The following is a 14154-nucleotide window of genomic DNA, read 5'->3' on the forward strand; positions in this document are numbered from 1 at the left end:
GCGGGCTACCCATTGCGTCTGAACTCCAGCTGCCACCCCTGTCAGACCGTTATCTGCCTACAAAGTCTGAGCCCAGCCACCAACAAAATGCCTCAGAAGTTGTTTACCTCTGTCAGGCAAAAGGAATCCCTGGTGATAGAGATCAAGTCGCAGTTATCTTGGGGATATCTGGGAGGTGTCCTACACATCTTGATCTGGGTGACAGATGCACAAGTGTCTACAGGTTTTAATATTTATTGAGCTGTACCTTTAAGAATTGTCCATTTGGCCCGGCCGTGTTGCTCAGTGGTTGAGCATCGACCTATGAGCCAGGAGGTCATGGTTCGATTCCCGGTCAGGGCACAGGCCCGGGTTGTGGGCTTGATCCCCAGTGTGGGGTGTGCAGGAGGCAGCTGATCCATGATTCTCTCTCATCATTGATGTTTCTCTCTCTCTCCTCCTCTCTGAAATCAATAAAAAAAAAAAATTTTTTTTTTAAAAGAATTGTTCATCTGTTGTTACAGGTTCTGTTTCGTCTTCCTACCTCCATGTGGTGGGGTGCTCCAGGGCGCAGTCCTGACTTCTGAGCTCCCCTTTGCTATCACATCCGGCACGTGGCCTTAAGTACCATCCTCTCGCTCTGCCTCCAGCCAAGGCTTCAGGGCTGCTCTCTCTCCCAGACTCCGCGTCCCACCCCCGCACCCAGGCGGACCCGCCCCCCCTCTGATGGATGGATGTCTAACAGGCATCTCCAGAGTGACGTGCCCACCAACCGTCCTGTGGTTTTCCTTGCAAACCCACGCTTCTCCAGTCTTTCCTGGATCAATTCACGACCATCCCATCCAACCAGATGTTCAGGCCAGAAACCCAGGAGTCATGCTTGATGCTCCCTCTCCCTGCCCATATTCACGCATCACCAAGATCTTAGCTTCAAAACATACCCCAAAGTGACCCCCTTTTTTCAGCAGCCCCCCTGAGGCCCTCATGCTGGATGAGGGCAGGAGCCTCCACGCTGATTACAGAGTGGTTCTCCCCAAACAGCGGGGTCCCCCTAAACAGTAGCCAGCCCAGGGCATTCCCTGCTCAAACGCCCTCAGTGCCCCCATCACACCAAGAGCAAAGCCTCGGATTCCCAAGGCTGCTGGGGGCTGGTGTTGCCGACCTCTGCGCCCTCCCAGCCACCGCCATCACAGACCTCATGGGCCTCCTTTGGGTGAAGGCCTGTCCACTCCTGTCCTCCGGGGCCTTTGCCTGGCTGGCCCCCCTGCCTGGAAGGCGCCTCTTCTTAACCTCCCAGCACGGCTCATGCAGACCCGGGCAGGGTACCGCTTCCTCTGTGTCCCCTCTCCCGTCAGCCCGTTGCCTCAGGCCGGCATTTTTCTGGCTGCTGACTGGTGGTCTGTCTCCAGGTGGACAGTATCCTTGCCCCCAGCCTGCAATCCTGGCGCAACAGGGAGCAGCTCTGCCGTTCCCACCGGAGGGCGCCGCCCTAACCCCCTGCGCCCCTCGGTCTGCAGGGGATGCAGATGTCGCCGCAGGAATCGCCGTTCACCGCGCGCTCCCCACTAGAGGGCGGCCCGGCCCAGCTTGGCCCGGACGCGGCCGGAGAGGGCGGGGCGGCCCTGGGTGAGTGAGGCTCCTCCCGGTACTGCCGCCACGGCCCTCGCCGGCTACTGAGCCCTCCGGGGGGGCCGGGCCCAACCATCACTTCCAGGGATTGTCCAGGCGCCCCGGGAGCGGGATCAGGGCTCGGGCTCACTCTGCCCGCACGAGGGCGCAGCCGGGGGACCGTCCGGTACAAATGGGGAAACTGAGGCTACGTGGGGGAGCCGCTCGTTCTGGGTCACGCAGCGAGTCAGAGTGAGCTCAGCCGCCCGGGGCGTCGGGGAGTCCCGGCCCGACCCCGCCCTCCACGGAGCCCGAGCCGAGCGGGCAGGGGGCGTGGCGCTCACCCGCCCGGCCGGCCCTGGGGGCGGGGCCACTCCAGCCCCGCCCCGGCCCATTGGCTGCGGCGCCAGGGGTGGGGCGAGGCCGCCAGATGTTGGGGCAGCGCCGGCGGCGGCGGCGGCGGGAGCGAGGAGCGGCGGCGCTGGGCAGAGGCGAGGGCGCCGCTGGCCCGCGCCCCCCACGGCCGCTCCCGCTGGAGTTCGCAGGGGACCCGGCGCGCCTGGCGGGGGCTCCGGCGCGGGATGCACAGCGCTCGGCTTGACAGCTTCCTGGGCCAGCTCCGCGGGGAACTGGTGAGGCTCGGATGCGGTGTGACTCTTGGGGACGCGTGCGGGGTGCGCGGCTTGTCGGCCCGAACGACAGCCGGGTGGGGGGCCCGCTCCGAGTGCCCATCCCAAGCGGGATGGGGGCGGAGCGGCCCGGGTGGCCCAGATGGCCCGCGTCGGGTTTCGGACGGTTGGGAGCTGCGCTGGGCATCAAGTAACAGCCGCCCAGCTGGCCGTGCTGCGGGCCGCGGAGGGGGCTGGGGAGGTGGGGACAGACGCTTCCTTTGGGATGGAACTGGGGCTTGACGGACCAAGAGGCGCTGTGGGTGCTATGGACGCCCCTTCCCAGGTTTGCCTGCACCTCCTCCCTCTACCCCCACCTGGGAGTGCTCTGTGGGCTTTGGGGGGCTGATCCCTCAAATGCCCGGGATGCTCCACCCCAACCCCCAGCCCTGAGCAGGACCTACTTCCCGATTCCTGCCCCGCAACCCTGCCTCCCGCCCGGTGGGTGGCGGGTGCTGACTTGCCCAGCTCTGCGTGCCGCAGCCTGCAGACTGCCACCAGGCCGCTCCTGGGAGCCGGAGCTTGTGTGCCAGCGCCCGGTGCCCTGTGCTCCCCGGAGGCCTCCCCGGCCCTCTGTTCTGGGATTGGCCTGGCCAGACGGGGAGGGGTGGCAAGCGCTGCCCCTCCAACTTCTGCCTTCTCTTCCTCCTCAGCCGTGTGGCCAGGACACGGGCTCACCCCCAATGCCTGGCCCCCTTCCGCCACCCCCCAAACCCGGCCCCGGGGTCCACCACCGGCTCAGGGCCTCCGACACCGTGGAAGAGGACTCGGTCTGCTGTGTGGAGGAAGAAGAGGAGGAAGGTGTGGTGGCAGGGGACAGCCGTGTGGCCTGGGAGGGCCCTCGGGAGCCCACCTTGGACTGGGACTCGGGCTTCTCCGAGGTGTCAGGCAGCACCTGGCGAGAGGAAGAGCCGCCTGCCCTCCGGCACCCTGCACCCCCAGCGTGGCGCCCCCACAGGCAGCGCCTCTCCGCCAGCGGCCTCCCCCTGCCCAGCGGGGCCCCCATGGCCAGGGCGCCACCTGCCCACCGGCCACGGCCCAAGTCCACGCCAGATGCCTGCCTGGAGCACTGGCAGGGCCTGGAGGCTGAGGACTGGACAGCGGCCCTGCTGAGCAGAGGCCGGAGCCGCCAGCCCCTGGTGCTGGGGGACAACTGCTTCGCTGACCTCGTGCACAACTGGATGGAGCTGCCCGAGGCGGCAGGCGAGGGGGACCGCGTGGGGGCACCCCGTGCCCGCGCTCGGCCCCCCCAGTTCTTGCTGGGCCTCTCAGAGCAGCTGCGGCGCCAGCTGGCCAGGGCCCGCCGGGCAGCCATGGCGGGAAAGCGCCTGTCGTGCCCCCCTCGAGCCGAGCCCGAGCTGCCCACGGACACCTCCCGCTTCGCCGCCCTCATGAGCTGCCGCAGCCGCCAGCCCATCATCTGTACCGACGTCATCAGCTACCTCTGACCCTGCCCCCAGCCCCGGACAATAAAGACCTTGCTCTGGACTGTCCTTGATTCCACAGTGAGTGTCTGGGAGGAGGCCCCAGCCCTCAAGGCACAGCCGGGGCAGGCGAGTCTAAAGAGCCTCCCCCTCCAGGGGTCCCTGTGCGCCCTGGTCACACCCATGCCCAGGCTCCGTCACCAGCCTCTGCGTTTGCGACTTCCTTCAGCAGCGTTTATTGAGCACCTACTGTGGGCCCCCGCGCAGGGCCTGATGGGGTGGAGTGGCTGCTGCCGGGTCCCAGCTCGGGTCCCAGCTCGTAGTGTAGGGGCGGGAAAGCAGTGCCGTCCTCCTCGCCCTCACAGCCGAGCTCCAGGGCCAGCACGCACTGCCCAGGCTCAGGCACCCGCCGGCCTGTCACCTGCTGTGCCAGCTCTGTCACCCTGGGGGGCGGGGGAGATTGGGTCGTTGAGCAGTGGCTGCAGAGAGTGACCGTGGACTAGGGCCAGAAGGAGCCCAGCCAGGAGCAGCAGCAACTCAAGACAGGAAACATCTGCAACTATTTTCGGAGCGGCTGGCGGGGCAGCGGGAGGCAGGAAACGCCTGTCCCTGGGGAGTGGGCTCTGAAGGGGCCGCCAAGCAGGCCCTCCTGGAGGCCCCTCTGCGGGCTCTGCCCCACCCCGCCCCCAGCCCGTTTGCTGACTCCATTTGGCAAAAGAAAGCGTCATGTAGGTGTGAGGGGCCCAGATGGGGCAGGGAGGAGAGGCCTCGAGTCCCCCACCTCCAACCTCCAGGGACAGAGCGGAGCCAGGCGTGGGCTCACCTGAGGCCCAGGCGCTGGGCCTGCTTTTCAGGCGACCATCCCGCCGAGTAGAGCAGGGCCTTGCCCAGCAGCAGCATGTTCACCCGCAGCCTATGTTGCTCCTAGAGAGAGACGGGTCAGGTGCCGCTGGGCCGGGCGGCCGGGCGGCCGGGCGGGGGCAGGGAAGGGAAGGCACACCTGGAGATGGGCCAGGAGTGACTGGAGGGTCCTCTCGGGCTGCCCAGCGGGCACCTTCAGGCGGTCCCAGCAGGTCCAGGTCAGGTGGTGGAACTGGGGGGGGGAGGACAGGGGTGGGAGTGAGGAGCTTCCCACAAACGCCCTCTCCCGCCCCAGCTCCCGCAGCCCATAGCCTTCCCTAGAGGAGCGCTGGCTGGAGGCAGGAAGCAAGGAAGCAGCAGCCAGGGGTGGGGGTGGGCGGTGGGCTCTGGGCCCAGAGGCTCAGCGCCACCCCAGCCCATGCTGGGGCCGGCACAGGAAACGGCCATGGGGCCCCCACACGGGGAAACAGCCTCCCTCACAGGCTGGCTGTGTAGGAGGGGGAGGGCGGTGCTTCCTGAGGAAGTGGGAGCCGGGCCTGGGCTGGAGTCTCCAATGAAGCCGCTTATTCCTCAAATGCAAGCCTGGGAGCTGGGAAAGGGGGTGTACAGCCTGTCCCCCCTCATCCTGCACTGCCAGGGCTTTGGGCTGCTCATGGGCACAAAGGGACAAGGGGCATAGTGTCTCCTGGGACCCCACTGGCCTGGAGACCCTGCAGGGACAGTCCACAGAGGCCTCCTCTTCCTGCCCCTTCTTCCCCGTTTCAAGAGTCTCGGGGGTCTAGTGCCCAGAGCTGAGGGCAGAGGGTGGCAGGCAGCCAGGGACCCGGGCATCAGATCCTGCCAACCCCCCCAGGAAATATAGTGGGGTCAAGCGGAGACAAGACCAGAGGTGAGATGGGGGGATCCTCCCCTCTCCCCCTCCACCATGGACAAAGGCGGCCTGTGTGCTAACGGAGGCAGGGCCCCTCACAAAGCCACTCTGTATGCTGTGCCCTGAGGGACCCCGGGGACACTTAGCCAAAGCCCAGTGCTGGCCCATGACCTCTGCCTTCTCCGCTGGCGAGGACGTTCTCTCCACCCCCTCTTCTGTGCCCCAAGGAAAAGCTAACTGCAGAGCTGGGCACACAGCCAGGGCCCCTCGCAGCCCTGCTCTCAAAGGAACATATGCACATCAGCCAGGGACACCCACACGTGTGCTCACACGCAGCCCGTGAGAGCCCACATCGAAGAAGAGCCTGCCCTCCCATCTGGCACACAGATGTGCAAGCACGCTCCCTCCATGCCCACACAACCCGGCCACAGCCTGTGCCACGGACACACACATCCCAGGGCTGCGGACCCCACCCCCGTGACGCCAGGAGCTCAGTGCCCTTTAACTCGGTGTGGACGGGGCAGGGCAGGGTCCCCACGCCATGCAGGCGGAGGCCGTGCAGCGGAGTCTGACATTAGCTCTGCTTGGGGCTAGGGCCCTAGTCCCCCGCCCCGCCCCTCCCCCTCAGGGGCACTCCTGGGAAGGAGGGAGCTGGGCCTGTCTGGCTCACTAATGAGTTAAAGCTGCAGCTCCCCCAGACCCAGGGCAGCGGAGTGCTGGGCGGTGGGGGTGGCTGATGGCTACTTCCTGTGTCTGACAGGTCCCAGTCTGGCTTCCCAGCAGCGGGAAGGGGGCTGAGGGCGTCTTAAGAATCCGGGTCTTGGTGCAGGCCAGGAGGCTGAGGGGGCCTTTGGGTAGGCGCAGGGAAAGCCCAGGCTTGGAGTGGGCGGGGTGTCAGGGCTCACCGTCTGGACGGTGGGGCCACGGGGCACGTAGCGGCTGTAGGAGTTCTCGGCCAGGCGCAGGTAGCTGTGGCGGAAGGCACTGCGGGGCCGGGGGCCGCCCACCACCTTAAAGAGCTCCAGGCCCAGCAGGCCCGCCACAGCCGCTGTGGTGGTGGCAATGGCTGGGATGATCTGGCCCACGATCCGCTTGCTCTGCCAACAACAGGAGACTGGGTTTGGGACGGGTGCGGGCCCGGGGTTGGGCCCCTGCCTCCACACTGGGGGCCGGCAGGCAGGGTTACCTGGGCGCGGGTGGCCGCCGGGATCCCATAGTTCTGAGCCCGCAGGCTTGCTGCCGCCGTCACAAAGTCCACGTGGAAGTTGCTGTCATCGTCCTGGGAGGTTCAGGTCACAGAAGCGTGAACACTGCCATGCCCCTCACCGTGGCGACCGTGTGCGGCTGCGTCCATCCGCCCCCCAGTTCTGTCCATGATGCTCACCTCTCCCCTCAGCAGGGAGGGGAAGGGGAGCTGTCCCTGGTCCCGCTGAGAGGACTCGGGCCAAGGGGCCCCAGCGCCGCCTTCTCAGCCCCTGACCCTCCCCAGCCGCCTCCCAGCCTCACCCTCTCCGGCCTCGGGCTCCCACCTTCTCAAACCTCAGCGGCTCCAGGGGGGAGCCCTCGCTCCAGTCTTGCAGGGCTTCCTGCAGCCGCGTCTCCTGCTGGGGGTCTGTCGGGAGGAGGGACAGTCCTTGGTCTGTCTCCTGCCTCCTGCACTCTGCCCGGAGCCGGGCCCCTTCTTGGTCCCTTTCGGGAAGACCTCTGACTGACGCTGCCGTCTCCTCTCCACCCCGTGTGTCCGTGTGTGTGTGTGTGTGTGTGTCCCCGTGTGTGTGTATGCGTGTGTGCATGCACGTGTGTCTGCAAGCATGTGTGTGTCTGCATGCATGTGTGTGTCTGTATGCATGTGTGCACGCATGTGTGTCTGCACGCATGTGTGTGTCTGCATGCATGCGTGTGCTGTATGACCCTGTTCTAACCTAGGGCCATAGATAAGTTCTCCTCAGAGCCCAATGGTTTGTGCTTTTTTTGCTTAAAAACCTGCCAAGTGGCCTGGCCAATGTGGCTCAGTGGTTGAGCGCGACCTGTGAACTAGGAGGTCACGGTTCGATTCCCTATCAGGGCACGTGCAGGGGGCGTGCAGGAGGCAGCTGATCAGCGCTTCCTCATCAGTGAGGTTTCTGTCTCTCTCTCCCTCTCCCTTCCTAAACAAAACAAAACCTGCCAAGGGAATGGGGTCAGGGTGGGGGTGGGGAAGGCGGCAGGGAGGGGCCTGCGGAGGGGCCCGAGGCTGCAGGCCCCGTCTTTCCTCTACACTGAGGGCAGCACCAAGCCTTTGGGCGGCAGCTCGGGGGTGGGCAGGGCCGGGACCTCACCCAGCTCAGGGGAAGCCAGGTCACCGGAAAGGATCGGCTCCAGGCGCTGGGGGTCAGGCCGCGGCAGCAGCTCCAGCATTTCCCTGAGCGCAGACGGGTCCCGTGAGCCCGGCAGCCCGTGCATCTGAGCGTACAGATTGGCCGCCGCCAGCACGTAGAGGCGGTGCGTGTCCTGCAGTCAGAGCAAGAGCGAGCACGCGTGGGTGCGCGTGTGTGGTCCCGCCCACTGGTGGGTGTGTTTGAGTGCCTGCCTCTGCCTGCCCCGTGGGCACCCACGGGTGCCCAACACGCCCTGCCAGCACCTGTCCAGGAGGCAGAGGGGCCCACTCACTTGACTGGCATCGAACTCCAAGGGCTGAGGACACTGCCTGGGACCCGACCAGAAAGGCGTTCCATCCTTAAGCACCTGAGGAGAGGGAGGCTGCTGGGCTCAGGCGGTCCCTCTGCGCCTGCAGCCTCCGGGCCCCCGGCACCCACTTTGTCAGGGGGGTGGTGCCTGAGCAGCTGCATGATGCCGTAGCCGAAGCACAGCTGCCAGTGGCCGAGGGCCCACACCACGCAGTCCTGCCAGCTCCGTGGACGGTGTCTCAGGACACCCACCGTCTGCAGCGGGGCCCTGCGGAGAGGGGGGCGTCTGAGGCGAAGCCTGAAGCCCTGGAGCTGGGGCCCTGGACTCCCCCCCTCCCCTGGCAGAGGCCTTACGGCTGGTGGCAGTTGATGGTCTCGGCAGACAAGCAGAAGAGCGACTCGAACTCCTCCCGGGCCCACTGCGGGGGGGGGGGGGGGGGGGGGGAGACAGAAGCAGGAGGGTCAGGCGGGGAGCAGCCTGCAGGACTGAGCGCGGGACGGGGTCTGGGGGTTGCTCCCCACCTGCACGGTGTGCCCCACAGTGCTGGGGAAGTGCCTCACGGTGCAGACAGGGTAGGGGGCGTCCCCGGGGGCAGCAGTGGAGGCCGGAGCCCTGTAGCCCTCGGTCACGTGGGGCACAAACACGGAGGCGCTGCCCCGGGTGCCCTGTGTGCCCGCCTCCAGCAGCGGCTTCAGGTAGTGGGCGCAGCGAGCAGCCACATAGCGCCCTGGGGGAGCAGAGGGTCAGGGGCGGGGCTGGCACGGCCTTGCAGGGGTGGGGGTGGGGGGTGGGGGTGGGAGGGTTGGGGGGGGGGCGCGGGTGCTGAGTTCCCAGGTCAAGCACTCACGGGCCTGGAAACTGTCCAGGGCGGCCGCCACGCCGTCCACGCGGGAGAAGAAGCTGTCCCCGTAGAGGCGCTCTGTCGTGGGATCCAGAGCGTGGGTGAGCGGGGTCACCTGCAGGTCTGGGTTCAGGCGGTGAGCGGCCTCCGCAGCCGCCTCTGCCTTGGGCCTCTGAGAGGAAAGCAGAGGACGCTGGGGGGAGGAGGGGACACCATGGAGGACAGTTGGAGACAAGGGGTGCTGGGAGGGGCAGGCACTCACCCCAACGTCGTGGGCTCTGAAGAGGAATTGCCGGCTGAGGTTGGAGCGCTCCACGTGGTCCATGTCGGCCACCGTCACGCCCCCCGCCGGCCCCAGCCCCCAGGCCCATGAGGGCGAAGCCTTTGAGCAGCTCACAGCCAATAGCACCAGCACCCACCTGCCGGCAGGAAGGGCCTTAGCCAGAGGGTGGGCCCCCCTCCCCCCTCCCCCCTCCCCCCCCCCCCCCCCCCCCTCACACAGCTCACCAGGAGGTAATGCTGGTAGCTCAGCTGCTCCTGAAAACCAGCCCCAAACACCGCGATCTGCCCGTCGTAGCGGCAGCCTCTCTAGAGGACACGGCCCAGGTCAGTGCTGGCCCTCTCGCAAGGGGCTGCCCAGGTCAGAACCTCGGGGCCCGAGTTTGATAGGGCGTGGACCCCATGGGGCTCTCACCGGTGCGCAGGCCTCAGGGCTGGGAAGGAGCGCCCCATCTTCCGGGAGGCAGTCGAGGGCATCAAAATACAGCCACTGGTCCAGGGGCAGGAACTTCCTGGAGAGAGCCTGGAGGCCGCACGTCAGGGCGCTGGCCACCGCTGAAGCCCTCGGATCCGGGCGGGGGCTGCACCCAGGCTGTGGGGCACCCACTGGCACCCACAGTGACCTCTGCGTCCCTCCCAGTTCCCTCTGCCTGGGCCCGCACCCACCTTCAGCACCTCCTGGGCGGCCACTGCGCCCAGCATGGCTGCCATGGGGCTCAAGACACCGGCACTGCTCAGGGCAACGGTCCGCACCAGCGCTTCATCCAGCGGCTCCTCCCACGGCTCTCCCTCTCCCTCTGCCGCCCTCAGGGGTTCCAGGGCCTGGGCCAGGCTTACCACCTCCTCTGCATCGGCCTGAGGGGGAGCGCTCAGTGGGCACAGCAGCCATGGCCTGAGCCCCACTCCCCACTCAGACCCTCAGGCAGCCACCACCCTGTTCCCCAGAAAAGGAAGCCGGAGCCCGAGTGGGAGGGCAGACAGGGTGCGGTGCCAGGCTGTGCAGCCTCAAGAGAGGACGCCCGGCGCCAACCCACGGCCCTGGAGCACCCAGCCTGATCGGAGGGAGCGGGACCCAGGCTCGCCTTTATTTATTTATGTATTTTTATATATTTTGCCCTGGCTGGTTTGCTCAGTGGTTAGAATGTCGGCCTGTGAACTGAAGGGTCCTGGGTTCAATTCCAGTCAAGGGCACATGCCCAGGTTTCAGGCTCGATTCTTGATAGGGGGCGTGCAGGAGGCAGCCAATCAATGATTCTCTAGCATCACTGATGTTTCTCTCTCTCTCCCCCTCTCCCTTCTTCTCTGAAATCAATAAAAATATATTTAGAAATATATATATATTTTAATTGATTTCAGAGAGGAAGAGAGAGACAGAAACATCAATGATAAGAATCATTGATCGGCTGCCTCCTACGCCCCACCCTGGGAATCAAGCCCACAATCTGGGCATGCGCCCTGATGGGGAATTGAACTGTGACCTCTTGGTTATAGGTCGACGCCCAACCACTGAGCCACACTCTCCTTTATCTGAGTGGGAAAATGCCTCTGAAATTCCAGCTTGGATCTGGAGACCAGATTCCAATGAGACGGAGGCTGGGGGAGGCGCACCGGGGGCCACTGACCGGATCCCAGGGCCGGGGCGGGCGGGCTCTGAGCTGCCGGAACCTGTGCAGCGCACGGAAGGCCTGGTGCAGGCAGCGGGCGCGGCGAGCTTCCTGGGGACTCTGGGCCACCACGCGGGGCTGCAGCAGGGCTGCGTCCAGGGGTGCCTACAGGGGCACGAGGCTCGGGGTCAGGCCCAGAACCCTGGGAGCCCCTGGAGCCTCCCAAGCTCCCCGACTTCAGATGTCCTCACTCACATGGCTCACAGTCGTGGGTCTCTTGACCTCAGTGACAGCTCCGCCGCGGACGTAACAGGAGAAAGTTGCTGTGTCCCCAATCTCCAAGGTCCCGTCCTCTGGGGATGGATATCCAGCCTGGTGAGTGTGACCCCTGAACCTGAGTCCCTCCCCACACCCCCATCCTATCTTGCATCCATGCCCTTGACGTCACCCCAGCCTGAGGAAGGCAGAGGGAGGACCTATCCCCGAGGACCAGGCTGTGTCCATCCCCAAGGGGCGCGTGGGCGCTCAGCCTGGACCTGGAGTGGGGTCGGCTTACCCTGCACGCGGATGGGCCGGGGGGCACAGCCGTTGAGCTCGCTCATGCCCTCGATCCCCGAGAAAGTCACCGAGCCCACCTGGCGGAAGTAGTGGGCCTTGGCCGCGTTTCTCAGAGTGAGAACGCCCGGGGAGCCCTGGGGAGAGGGCACAGCTCAGAGGTGCCTGGACCTGCGTCCCGCGGGCCTGGCACCCCTCCGCCCACCCAGCGCCCACTACCCAGCGCCCACCTGGGAGATGTGCTGGATGGCAGCTGTCAGGGGCTCCTCCTCTGTTTGGTCTTGAACCGTGAAGTCCTCCCCAAAGTCACAGAACAACTGCCTGGGGTGGAGGGTGGCAGAGGTCACGGGGTCACTGGGGTGGCTCAATGGTTAGCCACCACAATGGTGGTGAAGGCCGGGGACACTAGAGGCCGGAATCAGGAAAGGATGCTGGGAGCGGCTTGGGCGGGAGTTTGAGGGCGTCACCAGAGCAGGTCTGGAGGCTGGGGTGGAGGACACAGAGGGGCCTGGAGAGCAGAATCAGAGGGGGCGGGAGACAGCCAGGCGGACAGCCTCACTCACCCCACCAGGCCCCGGGTGTCGGCCACCAGAAAGCAGACTCCGAGCTTGCGGCACCAGCGGCCCACCGCCAGCTGCTCCTCCAGGTCAGAGGTCGTCAGCACCACCACCTGGCGGACCTCGGGGTCAGTGGGGGTGAGGGCTGGGGCCCCGCCTGGCTGCCCGGGGGCGGGTGGGACGCACCTGGAAGTCCCGCAGCAGGTCCTCGGTGATGTCGCCTGTGTGGACGCAGACCTGCACGGCTCCGTTGAGCTTGGCCACTCGCTCTTGAGATGCCTCAGCCCTGCCCCTTGCCAAGTCCCGCTCCGAGAGGAAGAACTAGAGAGAAACCCAGTCCAGCCTGAGCCAAGAGACCCGCTCCGGCCCGACCCTGCACCAGCCCGACCCCAGCCCGACCCCCGCCCGGTCTGGGAGGCTTCCCGGAACCTCACCTGGGCAGCCAGGTCCGCCCAGCAGGTGGGCTGCGGGTCGTGCAGAGTGAGGCTGCCCACGCCCATCAGGACCAGGTTCTTGGCCACCTCGGCGCCCAGGCCCTGCAGGCCGGACAGCAGGACCTTACCCTCCTGAAGCCTCTGCATGGCCGGCAAGCCCAGCACATACCTGCGGGCGGGAAGGAGGGGCCGTGAACTGGAGCTCAGAGGTCAGAGGCCACCCCCTCCCTCCCCACTCGGGCCTCACAGCTGCCGGGAGTACAGCTCCTCATCCAGCAGCTTGGAGGTGTCGGCGACATCCATCCCGAGGCCGGGCCCAACGGCAGCCGCCCTGCCCACAGGTGCCAGGAGAAGCCGGTGCCCGGCTGGGGCCTGTGCAGCAGGTGCTGAGGCTCAGGCAGTGCCAGAACCTGCTGGGCACAGCTTTCCTCGGCTCCTCTGTCATTACAGGGAAAGCGAAAATGAAAGTGAAACTGGAGGCTGGTCTGGTTCCTGGTCCTGCCCCCGGTGGTGCTGGGCAGCCTAGCCTGACAGAGATAAGCCTAGGGGCCCTGGCACAGCCCTGGGCAACCGGCAAGGTGGGCGGAGCACCTGGTCTCGGAGCAGGAAGTGCAGCCGTGGGGGGGCCCATAGGGGCTGGATGCAGTGTGCTCCTAGGGTCCCTAGACGACCCAAACCTCCCAAACCTCCGGGAGCTCAGGGCCTGCCTGAATGGGCTCCTGCCCACAGAATGCTGATGGAATTCCTTGTCCTGGGGACTGGCCGGCCTGCTGGCTGTCCACCATCCAGGGACTCAGAGACCCGGAGGCCCGAGCCAGCGCCTCTGAGAGGAAGGGTCCCTCCCGGCCCACGGCTGCCAGTCCAGAGCAGATGCAGGTGGCAGCCCTAGGCGGCCAGTCGGGGCGAGTCCCAGGACTCAGCGAGGGTGGCCAGTCTGGGAGTGCGAGGCATGGGGCAGGCATGATCACGTGTCCTTGTTTCTCCTTTAAACTTTTATTTTGAAATAATTATACACTCAAGCAAGTTGCAAAAATAGTAGAGAAAGGTCCTGTGTAACTTCACCCACGGATGTGTCATTTGTCTTCTTAGGAACTCGGACCGGCACTCTGGAGCAGTGGTCGCCAAGCGGTGGTCCGTGAGGTCCGAAAGGCTGGCGACCGCTGCTCAGGAGGGTGGGCCACAGCTCCCCACGAATCCCCACAATAGCTAAGCCTCGTGCTGTCATACATTCTTTTTTTAAATTGAGGTAAAATTCACATAACATGAAAATAACCATCCAAAGTGGTCAGGTCAGTAAGATTTAGTGCATTCACAGTGCTATGCAAGCACCACCCCTCAAAGCTTTCCAACAACCCCCTGCAGAACACCCCCACCATCACTACCCACCCCAACCCCTTGACAAACACACAATCTTTCTGACTCTAGAGATTTGCCTATTCTGGATATTTCATATAAAAGCAATCATACAACCCTGGCTGGTTTAGCTCAGTGGATAGAGCGTCGGCCCACAGACCGAAGGGTCTCGGGTTTGATTTTGGACAAGAGCATATGCCTCGGTTGCAGGCTCAATCCCTCTCCCATCGGTGTTTTTTTCACTGCGTCACTCCCTTCCACTCTCCCTAAAAGTCAATGGGAAAATACCCTTGGGCGAGGATTACAACAACAACAGGGAATCATACAGCCCGGTCAGGGGGCTCCGTTGGTTGAAACGTCGTCCTGTACATCAAAATGTATGGGTTCGATTCCCGGTCAGGGCATGACCCTAAGCTGCAAGTTCGGGTCTGGGTCAAGGCATGTACAAGAGGC

General features: G+C 65.1%; 2 protein-coding genes across 2 annotated transcripts; one reads left to right on the top strand and one right to left on the bottom strand.

Annotated features, from left to right (window-relative positions):
• The first annotated feature begins 2034 nt into the window (after positions 1–2034).
• INKA1 (inka box actin regulator 1) lies at positions 2035–3743 on the top strand. Its single transcript, XM_070390965.1, has 2 exons — positions 2035–2219; positions 2909–3743. The coding sequence occupies exons 1-2, from the start codon at positions 2169–2171 to the stop codon at positions 3701–3703; spliced, it is 846 nt and encodes a 281-aa protein (XP_070247066.1). The 5' UTR covers positions 2035–2168; the 3' UTR covers positions 3704–3743.
• A 156-nt stretch (positions 3744–3899) lies between these two features.
• Positions 3900–12853, bottom strand: UBA7 (ubiquitin like modifier activating enzyme 7). Its single transcript, XM_070390966.1, is given in 25 exon segments — positions 3900–4122; positions 4503–4603; positions 4680–4772; positions 6317–6508; positions 6598–6690; positions 6941–7023; positions 7730–7901; positions 8061–8135; positions 8207–8345; positions 8432–8496; positions 8600–8805; positions 8926–9091; positions 9182–9274; positions 9276–9338; positions 9427–9507; positions 9614–9721; positions 9865–10053; positions 10821–10967; positions 11058–11155; positions 11359–11494; positions 11588–11678; positions 11921–12027; positions 12101–12235; positions 12349–12517; positions 12596–12853. Coding segments are annotated over 25 exon segments (3066 nt in total). The 5' UTR covers positions 12652–12853; the 3' UTR covers positions 3900–3914.
• Positions 12854–14154: the final 1301 nt, after the last annotated feature.

Source organism: Myotis yumanensis, unplaced genomic scaffold (genome assembly GCF_028538775.1).
Source record: "Myotis yumanensis isolate MYYU_CA2020_CCGP unplaced genomic scaffold, mMyoYum1.0.hap1 SCAF_14, whole genome shotgun sequence".
In the NCBI taxonomy this organism is placed as follows: Eukaryota; Metazoa; Chordata; class Mammalia; order Chiroptera; family Vespertilionidae; genus Myotis; species Myotis yumanensis.

Coding starts and splice junctions, on each gene's coding strand:
- INKA1 (XM_070390965.1), top strand. CDS start 2,169: ATGCACAGCGCTCGGCTTGACAGCTTCCTGGGCCAGCTCCGCGGGGAA. Junction 2,220..2,908: donor GCCAGCTCCGCGGGGAACTG/GTGAGGCTCGGA, acceptor CTTCCTCCTCAG/CCGTGTGGCCAGGACACGGG.